We start from the raw sequence: 16,624 nt of genomic DNA, 5'->3' as shown, positions 1-16,624 counted from the left end.
TGCAGTGTGAATGGGCCATGTAGGAAAAAAAACAGTTTCCTGTGTGTCCCTGCGGTTTTACCATGAAGGAAAGCGTATAGTATATTGTGAATTCACTCGACGGATAAAAATGTGCAGATGTCAAGAACAGAACAAAAAGTACAACAACTTGACCTTTTACCATTAAGAAAACAATTTCCAATGTGTACAGGTAACTAGAAAATCTCACGCAGGGGAATCATTAACGTACAAATACCCCAAAGCCAGATTCAGAAATGTGCACTGTGGTAAAAGGCGTGTTTTTTACATGCATTACAACAGTGCAGGATAGACCGCATTCATTTTGAATGACACGCCAATTCACCTAATCAGGGCACCCTAACGTACAGATGTGAATGATTTGAGTGCTGTAGTGCTCTGCAATTAACAAAAGAAAAAAAAACTGAGTGCATTACAACCTGCAATGTGGTTCTCACGGGCAGCCCATTCAAAATGAATGGACTGCCTTATCACAATGCATGTTCTTACGCATCTGGTAGGAAAAGGTCTGAATATTCCCTGAAGCTGGCTATCTGATTGTCTAAGAATTTTACAAACTCCATTAGATTTACCAACAGCTATGTGAATTAAGGACCCATCTAAACAATTCACTTCAGTTATAAGATATAAGGTTGTCCCTTAAGCCGGCCATAGATGCAGTTTTCTTTCCTGCAACCACATGTTGCAAGAAAGAAAATTGCTCAATTTCCCCTTCAGGATTAACAGAGTTGATGAGAGAATCACTGCTGCGGAGATATTGTGTTCTCCCGGCGGGGAAGAGGCACAAGAGAACTGTCCCTGCAAGAAGAACACTGATTATGGCTAGCAGCTATAGCCTCTGGCAATAATCGCATCCTAAAAATCCAACATGCTGGTTGTACCCAAGTCTACCAATGGATCGACTTGGGAACAATCAGCCTGCTCATACATGGTTTGACTCCCTACCGTAGAGCTATTGTGTTCTGCCAGGACGGAGCCTTCCCTGCGCAACAGACACAATGAATACTGCTGGCGGCTGTAACTGAATGCAAAAAATCCAACAGGCTGTTTCTACTTTAGTCGATTGATGGATCAACTTCAGTACAACCAGCCTGCCCATAGATGGATCAAATCTCAGTCGGTCCCTGCTGAGCCAGCCAAGATTCTGTCCCTCTATGGCTGGCTTAACACCCTGGAATTCAAAGTATATCCAACTATGAAGGGGATAATGTGAGTGGCCAGCATTAGTGTTATTATGGCATACGCTTCACTGTCACAAGTCATTTCAGCACAAAATGACTTGTTGGGTAATATTAAAAAAAATCCACTGCCCTTTTCATAAAAGGTCACACCACTTTTACCTCTACGGGGGGTGGCACAGATACACAATAGGCATAATAATTTATTCATCTGCCTCAGTGTGCCTTTTGTGTTGCATATACAGAGAACTGAAAACTATGGGGATGTAGATCAAAGGAAAAGTCAGCTGTCACCCACAGGATCTCGACTTCACTTCCATGTCAGGTACTACAGTTGAAATCGAATTGGGGAGGTCCCTTTGTTACATTTTCATAGATCCCTTCCTAAGAGTTTCCCTATGCCATTATAAGGCTCTTCACCTACCCAATGTGATTTCATGCTCACTAAACAAAAAGCAAATTAAAATAATATTCCAAATTAAAAATTAGAAGTAGATTTATGGCAGTGCAACTAACACTATAGAGATACGATGGAAAAGTATAAGCAAAGTAAATAAATCCTTATGAGCAGCGTCAGTAATCCTGCTTAGTGATAGTTTCCTCATTGTGTTTTACCTGGAGCATCAGACAGAGGGAGAGGTAAGAATGGGTCAGGCGTTTTGTGCAATGGAGGGCTGGGATCCTGACCCTGCACGTCTACAGGTTTATCCGCAGCTGGACAAGACACGGAAGAAGCAAAGTAGAAAAACAGAAAAGAGAAAGACAAGTGAGAGCTAGTTGAGAAGTGGCAGACGCATACAGATCCTCCAAGGTCCCTTGCATTACCATTTAATGTACAGGCAACATGCAGAGACTTAATTAATTGGCACAGTGGGCCGCTTCTTACAGCACTCCAGACTTTAAGAAATAACCAAAAATGGCATTTTTATAGTTAGCACAATTCCAATTAAGGATTCAGTTGTCAGATGCAAGTATTACATTCCAATAATTATGCTTCTTGCTTATTTCTACACATAATCATCTTCTTCAGCACCATCTACAGCCAAGATTATAATGCTCTTCAAAGAAGTTGAATCGTCAATTTTTTTTTTTTTTTAAAGGAATCTGTCACCAGTGAACAAACATGTCTCAGAATTACATTGCATCTCATAACTTAATATAAATCTATACCTTGTCTACAAAATGACCATTTCTACCCACAGGTCAGCCTGTAAATGAAGAGGCAATACACCTATCCATTGGTCCATGTGTTGAAAAGCAGTCACGTCTCTGCTACCAGTTAACGGCAGGTATCCAACATTTTGAACGAGTCAAATTTCTGCTACCCCCGCTGCACACTGTGGTTTTGTGTAGCGACACACAAGCTGGCAGGAGAAACCACAACATGCAGCAAAGGTAGCAGGCATTCTACAGACTAAAAGCATGGAATACAAGCAGCAGCTGGTGATGACCGAAGAAGTGGCTTTTCAACAGCAAGCTACTGAAAAAGTAAGTATATTGTGTCACTTTAAAGAACCCTCAACCCCCACCCCCCACCCAAATAAATGTTTACTTTGTCTTTATTCCACTGCCTCTCAGTGTGTTTGTGTGTGTTGGGGTAAAGGTGGTGAAGTGTCACCATTTAGGATCACTTTAGGCTGGATACTAGTAACAGCACAATGAAGACCAACTACCTTCACAGCTAGTGACATCATGGACCTTGAACTAAAGTCAAAATGTAGGCACTTCCATTGGAGAACAAACTTTCTGAGACAGGTTTGTTGACAGATTCCTCTTCGTATACAGTACTCTGATTAAAGTCTTAAAAGAGAACCAGTCACAAACAGGTTTTTGCAGGCATCTAAATAGTTTTTTTCAGATTGTACAAGCTTACTTATGTAAAGCTTGCATTTACCCTTATTTAGCATTCTTTTTTTTCTGAGCCTGATACTTCAGCTGGAGTGTCAGAGGCGTAGTGGTCATAAGAAATCTGAACAGGGTGTTAACTGCCTGCCTTCACACACTACACACTCAGAAAATTACAGAGTATGAAATCAGACAACTAACAAATGGCAGCCGTCAGACACTGCAAGAAAGTGTGATCGTCCCAGCAATGGCAGCTCCAGTATTTTTATTGTGACGGGTTCCCAACAAAAAAATAAAAAATCAGCTGCAGGGTACAAAAGAGATGAAAAAGCCAGATTGATAAAAAGTCATAAATTTTGTAAAATGTATACATCACCACTTATTAAATTATCACCTGTTCCACTGGAAAACAGAGAAGGACCAAATGTATCCGCTTGAGACACAGCAGGGGGGGCTGGAAAGCCTGACAGGAGGTTCTCCCCTGAACTGCTCAGTTGCTCTGGTGGTTTACCTGACAAGAAGAGAGCAAGAAATGAGAGAGATGGCATTAGAAGAGCTGAATAACAATGCATTATTAGAGGCACGAAAGCCTCAAAAAGCCTTACAAGATTTTTACATTTCCCTAAAGAGACAATAAACATAAATTACAAGCTCATTTGTATAAAATAGTTCTCAATATCACTGCTAGACATACTGCCGAGTGCTAATGAGATATCGGAGATGAACATAGTACTGTGGGAGCAGACATTGCTATATTCCTGCCTGGATGGTAATATTCCAGAAAAACACTCCATAATATTACGGTCACCCTTTCACACCCAATAGTAATTCTCACTTTGATGCAGATAAATCACCTAAATAATAACTCTTCACCATTTGAAACATTAAAATGATTGTCAAGCCGTTTCCAAAAGGATTTACAGAGGTTTTCATTATGTGGTTTTATAGACAAAACCTTTTTGACAAATGACAAACACTCTAAGAGTGCACTTTTAGCTTAAAGCTGATCTCTAACTTTACTTGCACTTTAAACAAGCTATTTCCTACATTAACATGTGAGCCTGCTGGGCACACTGTATAAACTGTATAAAGCCTCAGCTATATACAGTATACAGCACTGTGTACTAGGAAGTGAGACAAGTGGCACTCTTGGCCATTCACAGACAGCTTTGTATTCTATCAAGGTGGCAAAACATGACATTATCAGAGGAAGACTTTGTATTCAATATTAAAATACAAAGCTGCCTATGAATGGCTGAGAGTCACACAGCCTGATACCATTTTGTTTTGGGTGTGAGACAGGAAGGTCTTACATCCAGAACACATCCCTGTATACTGTATATAGCCTAGGTTTATCCAGCGTGCCCACATGTTAATGTAGAAAATGGTTTGTTTGGGCCAGCTTGGCCCAAATTAAGTATTTATTAAAAAAGTAAAGCTGGAGATCAGCTTTAAAGTTAACCAGTGGTCAGGCTATGGACATATTCTTACCATGAAACAAAAGAGCCTTAGGAGACACCATAATTTTGCCCATGCAAAGCAAAGTGACATTGGCACTGAAAAAGGTCCCCACTTCCATATACCTACTATAACTGTACTCCCTTGCAGGTCTTCACTTCTCCATATCTGGTGAGACTTGCACTTCTGGGTATGGGGTACAATGTAACCTACTCCTCTCTGAAAACACCTAGGCACAGCAGCCAAATGCTAGGACAGAGCACTGTCAAATGGCCAGGGCAGCAACATCATCTGCTCCCCAGGGGCGGCCAACACAGCCCATCTTTGCACTATCTGCATAGAAAGAAGGAGCTGCAAGGGAGCAAAGGAAAGGTGAGTATAGGGAGGCTAAGGGATACTGTTACTTTGCTGCAAGAGCAAGCTGACAGTTTCTCTTTAAAACCTCATTGATCTCTGTAGCTGTATCTATTGTCAAACAAGCTTACAGCAAAAGCCCCAAAGAATTTTAAGTTGTTCTCTCAGCCAAACAGCTCACCCTGGCTGCCCTGAGACAGGAAGAAGGGTAAGCTGAGCTGCCAGAGTGAATCACATGCAACTTCAGAGGTCAATGTGGGATGTTTTAGGGCCAATTCACACCATGAATCGCAGAGGAATGCTTGAACCATTTGAATTGTCAGGAATAATACTGGACTGCACCAAATGCAGTGCATGTACTACTTTAAAAAACGCACTGCAACCGGATCGCACGGTACTACTGTACAATGCGATCCGTTGCAGGCCAACGCACTGTGTTTGGGGTGACGTTAAGTTAACACTGATACCCGCTGCAGATCGTAAGTGCAGTGCGGTTTAAACACAGTCTGGAAAAAGGAAAACCGAACGCAGGTTTCCCACACCACGTTCGGGTGTGAACTGACCCTAAAGAAGATTTACTGCTTATTACAAATAGGTAAACCCTGCACAACTGCAGCTGGGAGCTGAACTGCAAAAACACAAAATACATGACAGAAAAACAAATTTCTGATATCACAAGATATACGATTTAGGATGTATGCCTGATTGGGGGGGTAGATTGTTGTAGAAAATATATGGTAGCATTGCACACCCAATTTAAACACAAACAACAAAATCACAGAAAAAAAACACAAACAGTAAAATTCTCTCTTACTCTCTCCCAGCTTAGCAAAGTCCTTGTTTAGGAGTTCCTCAGCGGTGAGTTTTGAGAAGTTATCATCATCAAAAGGGTTCCAGCCAGAAGACTCCGGGGGGTTGTGGACATTCTGCTGAGAAGTCCTTGGTGAGCCAGAGGGGGTTGTTGTAGCTGACCTTTCCGTAGAAAAAAAAAAAAAGAGAGAACAGCCTGATTATTGCTACACAGGTAAACACAACTAATAAAAGGAAACTTTAAAAATGAACCTGAAATATAATATATCCCTGAAAAGACAGGAATGAAGCCAACAGTGTGTGTTGATGGGTCCGATTCCAGCATTAGTAGGGTTCCTATTAACAATTTTAGCTAGCAGGTAAGAAAGAAGCAACATAGATCTTGCAAAATCTCAATTTGGTAAGGAATAGAATTCTTTGGGGGACTAATCTTTTCAGACAGGGTCTAGAGTAAAGCCCCGTACACACGTACCGATTGTCGGCCGTAAATATTCGGCCGACGACCGATTATAGGCTTGTTAGTATGATGCTTCCGACAGCCGACAGCGCACTTTCGGCTGAAAAGAATCTGTCGTGTAGGCATTCAAATTTTTGTAGGCCAACACCAGAACAGCCGATTGTTCGCCAGTCAGTACCGAATTCGGCCGACAATCAGCAGATTTGCAAGACTGGGCATGCTCAGAAAAGACAAAACACACGGAAAGTTAACCATCACATGACATCACTTCTGCAGTTGGCTGCTGTTGGCCGACAAAATTCATGTGCAGTCTTTTGCAGTTTTCAACAGACACGACAGCCCTGGACAAAAGATGGCCGATCGTTCGGCCGACGATCGGTACGTGTGTACGGGGCATTAGAAACCGAAATGTCCAACATGTGATTTATGTGACTACATGAATATCCCTAAAGTCTAAGATAAATGTAAAACGTACACTTAGAGAACCTATCTATAGTTAAATAAGCCAATACTTTTGGCTTATTTAAAAACAATTCATTCCCCTGTATGATTTCTATCACACAGGGCCAAAAAAGAGATCCCCCATCGTCACTAGTATAGACCCGAGGTCTGTCTTACAGTGGACAGGTTGATGCCTTTTGCTTTGCCCGTTGCTCAGCTTACCCGCGGGTAACCATTCTCATGGGATAGCGGTGGAGGAAGAGACTTAACCCAAGGTATTCACCAAGACCATGTGTAGGGGAACACCAGATCAAGTGGTGACCAAGCAGTTTTAACGTCTAAGCAAAAAGTGCAATGCAAATTCAGAAAATATGTTAATTGCCACCTGAAACTTCAGAAAAGTCAGGCAGAGGAGTACCATTTTTACACTACAACTCCTAGCTGCTATAGGTGCAAAGCGGAAACATGTACACATACAAAGTTTTATATCATAATGCTTACAAGCTTGTATGGTGGCAGAAATTTGCTGAAGTTTTAGGTTGCAGAAGCAGACAAGAGTATACTTCTCTAATTTCAGAAGTGCTTAATTTAATAAAAAAGCAAAGCAAAGTACATTCGGTCTTTTACAGTCATTCACCTTCTGATGTCATCACTGCCTTCTGCATCACTATTCAATGAATTGGTATCATCACCTTTAAACCAGGAAGTAGCAGAATTATTTTTTTGACCAGAAGAGGTGTATGTGTGTGTCACTAGATGGCTGGCCAAATTTACCATTACTTTGGCAGGTAAAATAGTAAATGTGTATGCAATTAAACTGTGTATTAAGCGATTTGCCTGGTGTTTAACGCCATAAAATGTGTATTCTTTTGGCAGGTTAATATCTGTTAAATGTTCAATTTTTCACACCTTTCTGATCCAGGCTAATGGCATATGAATGTCAAGAAAGGACCCCCGATCCCGGATACCCATAGCATATAGAAAATACATTTCTCACTTTGACTTATTGAGATTGGCTTCAGCAGCTGCAGCCTGGAGAAGCTGAGTAGATTTGCTTGCAGGAACACCAAAGACAGCACTGTGCGTGACATCACTCAGTATCCTCCTGTGTCCTCCACGCTGGGTCTTCGGAGAGGAAGGTGGAGTAAGAGATCCTAATTTAGGCCCTGCACTAGGCTGTGTTGTCGTTGGCAGAGATTTTTGGGTGGCCCTTACAGGAGCTTGGACCTGCAATAAACGGGAAGATATTTTTTTGCTGTCAGGAGTAAAAATATTAACAAAGACACGTAGAGGAATGATGGCAGAAAATGACCAAGTGGTGCATCAAGTTTGACCATTTGCATTTTCTATTTTTAAACCTTTTTGTCCAAGTATAGATCTACAGTATGTTTGTCCCAAGCATGATTAAATTCACTTTGTTGACTGATTCATTACCTCGGCAGGACGTTTATTATATCAATTACTCTTCACAAAGATAATACTTCATTATTACAACTATAAAATAGTAAGCCATGCAAATGACTGCCAAAGCAAGTTAGTCAACTTTTGCTCTACTCATTGGGGTTGATTAACTAAAATTGTAAAGTGCAAAATCTGTGCAGCTGTGCGTTGTATCCAATCATCTAGCTTCAGTTTGCTCAATTAAGCTTTGACAAAAAATAAAAAAAAAATCTGGAAGATTTTGCACTCTACAGTTGTAGTAAAACAACCTCATTATTTTACTTTTGCTATTGTGGGTTCAAAAGATGGTGACCATTGAGCGATTTATAGCACTCAGCTCAATAACTTCCCAGGAACTACTAATAGCTATGTGAAAAGCTTATCTAGAAACAACTTTTATGAGGCTGACTGATTGCTAGAGGAATTGCTGCTATAGATACTTTTTCAGTTCTAGGACTATGGCAACAGCCAATTCATGGCTAAGAAAAATGTCATGTTAAGTATGTTAACTTGCACAGCTCTAAGCTATACAATGATCTTAGGACTGTAAATATTCACTGTGTCTATGGATAAGTTCTAACATTGGATTGAGAATTAAATACACCATCTCGGTTAGGAGAGTGTTCACCAAACAAGTCTGAACCATTGACAACAATGAGATAACTGGGCTACCATGTAGGAGAAAGTGCAATTGGTAACCACTAAACCACACAAGTGAAAAAGATTACATAATACAGATTAGCAGCTAAAGATGTGCATTACACTCTGCTTCCCTCAGGAGCAAGTAGAGTGCCATTCAAATGAATGAGTAATAAAGAAAAATCCAGAAGAAGATTTGGTCATGTGACCTGCCAAAGTCATGCAACCTGCCTCTCCTCTAATCTTTCTGCAGCATTAAGTAGAGAAACTCTAAGGCATACCCTAAACTCCACAATGTGGCCTACAATTCATGAATATATAATGCAAGCGCAGTAGGGGGTAACTACTTTGGTGTCCAGTAGAAAGTTAATAGCAGCATACACTCTCCACTATAAATAAGTCACAGGTTGCTTTACATGGGTCAATATTTTTGGTATTATGGTTTCCACTTTTAGCTGTTAATGGCTCAATAGCTAAGGCAAGAGAAGCGATGATGGCCTCACTGCTTAGTACTACATGGGTTAGCTATTCACATGAACATGGGCCAGTGGTCCAGCCATATCATTACACTACTAACTATATTACCAATCTGTCAACAGCACTCACCCCCTGGTCCTGGGCAGCGGCCAGCTGCACAGTAGCTGGAACAGCTTGAGGCTGAGCCGGTAGGGGGGTCTGCAATACAACCTGCTGAGCTGCTTTCTGTTGCATTGCTGCCTGCTGGGCCATCAACTGCTGCTGCTGAAGGTAGTAGGCCTGGATCATCTGCTGCTGCTGCATGGCTTGTATCTATGGAATAGAATAAAATGAGATCTGAATTACACACAGTGGTTACACTATAAGCAACCACAAAAAATGAATACACATTTGTTAAAATACTAAACCTAAACAGAAATCAAGAGAGAAATTTTAACCATGCCTTCTTTGCATTAAAGTCATGCCCCCTACACTTTCTCATTAACTGGACACCACCATCCAGTCTTTCATTGGCTAGGCAAATAGGTACAGCTGGTCATGTCATTTAGAACGTGGAAGAAACAAAAAACAATGTCCCTGGGGAATTTAAGTGGACCAGGCTGGAGATAGTAAATATAATAAAGAAAGTATAGGAAAGTAGATAAAAATTAACATTTATTAATCCATTAAAAATCACAAATCACATATATAGAGATAAAATATTGAAGAACATGATGATGTAAACACGTTCAATGTATATTACACATATCCTGGTGAGGAATGCAGATCAGAGGTTCTTGAAACAGGTAAGTGTATCCAACATGTTTCGGAATTTGAAAATTCCTTCTTCAGGGCAAATGTACACAACCATACAATCACCATATCAACATCTAGAAAGTATACAAAACAGATATGAGAAATATAATGAAATCTGTACATGTGTAAGAGCCATCTTTCCATCAATATATATAGGGAGTTCCAATAGTTCAAGGATTCAAGGCATTCATATATTGCATTAAGAAAATATGTATATACAGAGAGATATACTACAATGAAAAGAAATATGTGTATGGATGCATCAACTTACCCAAATGGCAGGATGCATGTGCATAAATCCTTGCGACAATGAGTCAAAAAGTAGTGGAATGAATATCTATGCAGCCGTTCGAATAACACCCATACATGGGGCCCACTTATGTTGCACCGATGGATAAAAAAAGTGAAGAGATGTAAACAGGGCCACTTGGCGTGGTACAGCGTACAGGGCAGTATAAGCCCCCCTGCGTCCCAGTGGTCCTATGAGTCCACACTATTTGTCCCGTCTACCCCAAGAAGCCGTGTCCACGCAGTGGTCACAAGGAGCACCTATGGAGGAATGGTTCCACACCTGGGATAAATAGTAAGATGGAAGGGAGTTAGCTGTGGCTTGCTGCAAGTAGCGTATCCAATTTAATGGAGGGAGGGAAAAGATAGTAATCTTTGACTTACCCGCAAGGGGAGGAATATTGTCCAATGTAGACCAACACAGACTCCGCTGCAATGACCCAAAGGTAATGGGTCATGCTTCGCAGGGAGCATTTATATGCTACATTTGATAACACTTACCTAATTAGGAGAGTGTGTGTGTCCACATGGGGGGGGGGGGGGGAAGGGAAGGTTCTGGTGGGTGTGTACACCGTCCGTGTCCCCATTACTCCAAAAGATGGTGATATCCTGTCGTGACAAAACCAGGGTGCATCCCCCCTCTCTCTCCCTCTCTATAGAGAAAGCAGAGGGAGGATGAGTGAATCCATGCCAAATGGAGCTCCCCCGGTCAATGCGGCGTCGGACGCCGCCGCGCACAGCTGACGCAGCGACGCCCGACATCACATGACCGCCGGCACGGACATGGGCCAGCTATCGCGAGAGGATGGAAGGATTCTCGCAAATGAGCGTGGATGGAAGACTCGTGGTGTCAATCAAGGCGCCCGAGTACCTCCACGTCCCGAACAAGCCGCCCAAACTACAGGCCCCAGCATGCATTGCGGGGGCCTTTTCGTGCCGGGGAACACCACGTGGCCGGCCAATGGGAGAGAGACAAGCGGGCATAAATAGTAGTATGTGCAAAATAAGCATATAATCTAGTGGTTGCTTAAGGGGACAAATGTTGAGTTAAATAAACGGCTGTAAATGAAATTTTTGATATAATAGGAATCCCTTAAAAAAAGAGATGGAAAGATGGGTATCTATAACACAAGACAAAATTACAGTGCTTTCACAAATGGTCAGATATAATATACAAGATATTTGGAAAAAATTCCCTAATACCGAATATATAAAGTATACAAAAGTTTAAATATGTGTACAATCCAATTAGTCAGTCAACATTTGTACATCTGGAGCATCTAATACATAGCATTTTTTAGGCGGAAATAGATATGATATATCACGAGTCTAAACAGCACAATATATGCATATATAAATGTATATAAGTAAATATGACATATCATGGAGGGGAAGGAAAAGGAAGAGGAGGAAAATGTAATAAGGCCCAAGGACCTGAGCATCAAGGTCCTTGGGCCTTATTACATTACATGGACACACTAGTATTGAAGATTATACTAAAGGTCCCATTCAAAACCACCCGAATTAAATCCCGGAAGAAAAGGCTTGAAATTAAAGGCTTCGTTGAGCCCTGGGGGAAAAATTGCATTGAGATCTGAAATCCACCGCAGCTCGCGTTGGAGGAGAACCTTGTTCAGGTCTCCACCTTGCGGGCTGGGGTGGATTCTGTCCAATGCCAAAAAAGTGACGTGGGGGGTGTTGGCCCCATGTACTAGAGCAGAATGCCGACCCAATGGCACATCAGGGTCCTTTTGTTTAATGCTAAGGATATGTCGGTTAATCCATTTCCCAAATTTTTGGACGGTCTTCCCGACGTAATAGCACCCACAGTCGCAAGATAGTAAATATACGACTGCTGTAGTTTGACAGTTAACATAATGTCTGGGACGGAAATTCCATCCATTGGAGAGTATTATCTTTTTCCTAGTGTCGATATATCGACACTGGGCACAAGACCACATGGAAAAGTGCCTAGATATGTACAGGGATCACTCCTATTCTGGCCCCGAAATTCACTGCTCACCAAAAAATCATTCAAAGAAGGAGCCCATTTGAATGTAATTTGGGTTGTTTCAGAAATGAAGGGGCTGATGGTGGGATCAGATGTAAGGACATGCCAATATTTTGTAAGGATTTTCCTAATATGCTGTTGTCCCTGGGAGTACTTTGTAATGATCCTAGTGGAATCATCGGATCCCTTGTCCCTTTTATAGGAAAGAAGGTCCTGACGTGATCGAGATTTGGCTTTATTGAAGGCCCGTTTCAAACACTTGGGGGTGTATCCTCTCAGCAAAAGTCTCTGTTGTATGTTAGAGGCTTCCTTAAGAAAGGAGTCCTCGTTAGTACATATACGTCTAGCCCTTAGATATTGCGTATATGGGATCAAATCCACAAGTGGCTTAGGATGCGAGCTGGATGCATGTAAGATGGTATTTCCTGAGGTGGATTTCCGGAAGAGTTCACATATCAGCATGTCGCTGTCACCCCTAGATATCTTAACATCGAGGAAGGTTACAACAGCGGCGCTGCTGTGTTCCATTGTGAACTTCAAATTTAGATCATTATGATTCATATAGTTAAGGCAATCCAGTAAGAGGGGAGATGGACCATCCCATACCATAAAAATATCGTCGATGTAGCGGTACCACATGGGTATGTGGTCTGCATACATCGAAAACTCCTCCGTCAGGAAGAGGTTGCGCTCCCACTCCCCCAGGTACAGGTTGGCGTATGCCGGGGCACAACAAGTGCCCATGGCAACGCCCTGCACCTGGAGGTAGTGGGAGCCCGCAAAACTGAAAACATTATGTTGCAAAATGAAATCCAATGAGGATAGAATAAACTCATGGAGTGCTCTATTGCTATCGTTAGTTCTAGCTAAAACCCTCCGAATGGCTGCTAATCCAAGTGTATGGGGTATAGAGCTGTAAAGCGCCTCCACATCTATACTTACCAGGATAACATGAGGTGATATATGGATATTTTCCAATATACGTAACAAATGGATGGTATCCTGAATATAAGATGGGAGGTCGATTACAAAGGGCCTGAGATGTTGATCTACAAGTCTGCTAAGGTTCTCAGTAATTACTCCATTGCCTGAAATTATGGGTCTACCTGTTGGATTAGATATGCTCTTGTGGACCTTGGGAAGGGCGTAGAACGTGGGAATACGTGGGTGGCTAGTTCTGACAAAATCCCATGTAGTTTTTGGAATAATATTTTTTTAAGAGGCTTCATCTACTAGAGTATAAAATGCCATGTTGAATCTTTCAAACACAGATTTGCTGATTGGACGATACCAATCCACATTTTTGAGGATGCGTAAACACATGGAGGTATATTGGCTATTATCCATGAGGACAATATTGCCACCTTTATCAGATGGTTTTATAGTCAACTCATGGTTGTTACGAAGATTGTTTAAAGCCTTTTTCTCTTCCGTGGAAAGATTGCCATGGATTTTAATATCAACGGGATCAGATTTCAAGGTTCTTATCTCCCTAGATGTAAGTTTTAAGAACGTAGCTATAGCATGATTAGAACTGGGTGAAGGATATATGTTAGATGGCTTTTTTAGAGGTTTTTGTTCGACCGTCACAGGGGGTGTGGGAAGATCGGGGTCCTCCACTTGAGATAACAACATCTCTATCGATTCGATCAATGAGATCTAAGGGTTCATTTTCCTCAAGGAGAGCCTCCAAATTGGTCAGAGCTTGCCGTTCGTCCAATCATCTGTGGTTGAAAGATTCAACATGGCATTTTATACTCTAGTAGATGAAGCCTATTACAATAATATTATTCCAAAAACTACATGGGATTTTGTCAGAACTAGCCACCCACGTATTCCCACGTTCTACGCCCTTCCCAAGGTCCGCATATCTAATCCAACAGGTAGATACATAATTTCAGGCAATTGAGCAATTACTGAGAACCTTAGCAGACTTGTTGATCAACATCTCAGGCCCTTTGTAATCGACCTCCCATCTTATATCCAGGATACCATCCATTTGTTACGTATATTGGAAAATATCCATATATCACCTCATGCTATCCTGGTAACTATAGATGTGGAGGGGCTTTACAGCTCTATACCCCATACACTTGGATTAGCAGCAATTCGGAGGGTTTTAGCTAGAACTAACGATAGAAATAGAGCACTCCATGAGTTTATTCTATCCTCATTGGATTTCATTTTACAACATAATGTTTTCAGTTTTGCGGGCTCCCACTACCTCCAGGTCCAGGGCGTTGCCATGGGCACTTGTGTCCCGGCATACGCCAACCTGTACCTGGGGGAGTGGGAGCGCAACCTCTTCCTGACTGAGGAGTTTTTGATGTATGCGGACCACATACCCATGTGGTACCGCTACATCGACGATATTTTTATGGTATGGGATGGTCCATCTCCCCTCTTACTGGATTGCCTTAACTATATGGATCATAATGATCTAAATTTGAAATTCACAATGGAACACAGCAGCGCCGCTGTAACCTTCCTCGATGTTAAGATATCTAGGGGTGACAGCGACATGCTGATATGTGAACTCTTCCGGAAATCCACCTTCGGAAATACCATCTTACATGCATCCAGCTCGCATCCTAAGCCACTTGTGGATTCGATCCCATATACGCAATATCTAAGGGCTAGACGTATATGTACTAACGAGGACTCCTTTCTTAAGGAAGCCTCTAACATACAACAAAGACTTTTGCTGAGAGGATACACCCCAAGTGTTTGAAACGGGCCTTCAATAAAGCCAAATCTCGATCACGTCAGGACCTTCTTTCCTATAAAAGGGACAAGGGATCTGATGATTCCACTAGGATCATTACAAAGTACTCCCAGGGACAACACCATATTAGGAAAATCCTTACAAAATATTGGCATGTCCTTACATCTGATCCCACCATCAGCCCCTTCATTTCTGAAACACCCCAAATTACATTCAAATGGGCTCCTTCTTTGAATGATTTTTTGGTGAGCAGTGAATTTCGGGGCCAGAATAGGAGTGATCCCTGTACATATCTAGGCACTTTTCCATGTGGGTCTTGTGTCCAGTGTCGATATATCGACACTAGGAAAAAGATAATACTCCCCAATGGATGGAATTTCCGTCCCAGACATTATGTTAACTGTCAAACTACAGCAGTCGTATATTTACTATCTTGCGACTGTGGGTGCTATTATGTCGGGAAGACCGTCCAAAAATTTGGGAAATGGATTAACAGACATATCCTTAGCATTAAACAAAAGGACCCTGATGTACCATTGGGTCGGCATTCTGCTCTAGTACATGGGGCCAACACCCCCCACGTCACTTTTTTGGCATTGGACAGAATCTACCCCAGCCCGCGAGGTGGAGACCTGAACAAGGTTCTCCTCCAACGCGAGCTGCGGTGGATTTCAGATCTCAATGCAATTTTTCCCCCAGGGCTCAACGAACTCTTTAATTTCAAGCCTTTTCTTCCCGGGATTTAATTCGGGTGGTTTTGAATGGGACCTTTAGTATAATCTTCAATACTAGTGTGTCCATTTTATTGTATTGCTCCTTGATGCTCAGGTCCTTGGACCTTATTACATTTTCCTCTTCTTCCTTTTCCTTCCCCTCCATGATATGTCATATTTACTTATATACATTTATATATGCATATATTGTGATGTTTAGACTCGTAATATATCATATCTATTTCCGCCTAAAAAATGCTATGTATTAGATGCTCCAGATGTACAAATGTTGACTGACTAATTGGATTGTACACATATTTAAACTTTTGTATACTTTATATATTCGGTATTAGGGAATTTTTTCCAAATATCTTGTATATTATATCTGACCATTTGTGAAAGCACTGTAATTTTGTCTTGTGTTATAGGTACCCATCTTTCCATCTCTTTTTTTAAGGGATTCCTATTATATCAAAAATTTCATTTACAGCCGTTTATTTAACTCAACATTCCCCCCTTAAGCAACCACTAGATTATATGCTTATTTTGCACATACTACCATTTATGCCCGCTTGTCTCTCTCCCATTGGCCGGCCACGTGGTGTTCCCCGGCACGAAAAGGCCCCCGCAATGGATACTGGGGCCTGTAGTTTGGGCGGCTTGTTCGGGACGTGGAGGTACTCGGGCGCCTTGATTGACACCACGAGTCTTCCATCCATGCCCATTCGCGAGAATCCTTCCATCATCTCGCGATAGCTGGCCCATGTCCGTGCCGGCGGTCATGTGACGTCGGGCGCCGCTGCGTCAGCTGTGCGCGCCGGCGTCCGACGCCGCATTGACCGGGGGAGCTCCATTTGGCATGGATTCACTCATCCTCCCTCTGCTTTCTCTATAGAGAGGGAGAGAGAGGGGGGATGCACCCTGGTGTTGTCACGACAGGATATCACCATCTTTTGGAGTAATGGGGACACGGAC

The 16,624-nt window shown here is 42.0% G+C and overlaps 1 protein-coding gene across 8 annotated transcripts in view; it reads right to left on the bottom strand.

The window, feature by feature from the left end:
• The window catches only part of AAK1 (AP2 associated kinase 1), a 256,640-nt gene that overhangs the window by 67,158 nt on the left and 172,858 nt on the right, over positions 1 to 16,624 (bottom strand). For 6 of the 8 annotated variants that reach the window (XM_082254799.1, XM_082254801.1, XM_082254802.1 and 3 more), the window contains exons 12-16: positions 9,247 to 9,429; positions 7,559 to 7,788; positions 5,668 to 5,825; positions 3,436 to 3,552; positions 1,812 to 1,910 (exon numbers count right to left, since the gene is read on the bottom strand). In XM_082254799.1, coding sequence (XP_082110925.1) covers positions 1,812 to 1,910; positions 3,436 to 3,552; positions 5,668 to 5,825; positions 7,559 to 7,788; positions 9,247 to 9,429 — 787 coding nt within the window. The remainder of the gene's footprint in view (positions 1 to 1,811; positions 1,911 to 3,435; positions 3,553 to 5,667; positions 5,826 to 7,558; positions 7,789 to 9,246; positions 9,430 to 16,624) is intronic. The other 2 variants (XM_082254800.1, XM_082254805.1) reach the window with 1 other exon arrangement.

This window comes from Pelophylax lessonae (assembly GCF_965119305.1).
Source record: "Pelophylax lessonae genome assembly, chromosome: 4".
NCBI lineage: Eukaryota > Metazoa > Chordata > Amphibia > Anura > Ranidae > Pelophylax > Pelophylax lessonae.
Note: the sequence above shows the minus strand (reverse complement) of the source record. Positions and strands in the feature narration are given on the sequence as shown.